Source organism: Pygoscelis adeliae, unplaced genomic scaffold (assembly GCF_000699105.1).
Source record: "Pygoscelis adeliae isolate BGI_AS28 unplaced genomic scaffold, ASM69910v1 Scaffold241, whole genome shotgun sequence".
Lineage (NCBI taxonomy): Eukaryota > Metazoa > Chordata > Aves > Sphenisciformes > Spheniscidae > Pygoscelis > Pygoscelis adeliae.
Window position 1 is genome coordinate 3345518 of NW_008824056.1, and position 614 is coordinate 3346131.

At 64.8% G+C, this 614-nt stretch overlaps 1 protein-coding gene across 1 annotated transcript in view; it reads right to left on the reverse strand.

The window, feature by feature from the left end:
* Positions 1-11: 11 nt before the first annotated feature.
* RAP2B (RAP2B, member of RAS oncogene family) overlaps positions 12-614 on the reverse strand; it is a 1514-nt gene continuing 911 nt past the window's right edge. Inside the window, exon 2 of the mRNA XM_009333948.1 lies at positions 12-565. Within this exon, the coding sequence (XP_009332223.1) occupies positions 12-565 (554 nt within the window). The remainder of the gene's footprint in view (positions 566-614) is intronic.

Here is a 614-nt window from a genome sequence, read left to right on the forward strand (position 1 = left end):
CGCCGCCGCCCTCAGAGGATGGCGCAGGAGGAGCAGCACTGCTCGTCCCCGTTGGGCTGCGAGGCGTAGTTCATCTGCCTGACGATCTCCGCGAAGAGCTCGTCCACCGAGGCTTTGTTTTTGGCCGAGGTCTCCATGAAGGGGCAGCTCCACTCCTCGGCCAGGGCTTTGCCCTCCCCGAAGGAGACCTCCCGCTCGCCCTCCAGGTCCACCTTGTTGCCCACCAGGATCATGGGCACCCTCTCGTACCTCTTCACCCGGATGATCTGGTCCCGCATGGGCTTGATGTCCTGGAAGCTCTGCTGGTTCACCAGGCTGTAGACCAGGATGAAGCCCTGCCCGTTCTTGATGTAGAGGTCCCGCATGGAGGCGAACTGCTCGGTGCCCGCCGTGTCCAGGATCTCCAGCACCGACGGCGAGGAGTCCACCTCGATCTCCTTGCGGTAGAAGTCCTCGATGGTGGGGTCATACTTCTCGATGAAGGAGCCCGTCACGAACTGGACGGTGAGGGCGGACTTGCCCACGCCGCCCGAGCCCAGCACTACCACCTTGTACTCCCGCATGGCTCCCGGCGCGCCGCCTCCCTCGCCTCCCGCTCGAGGCTGCCGCTTTCC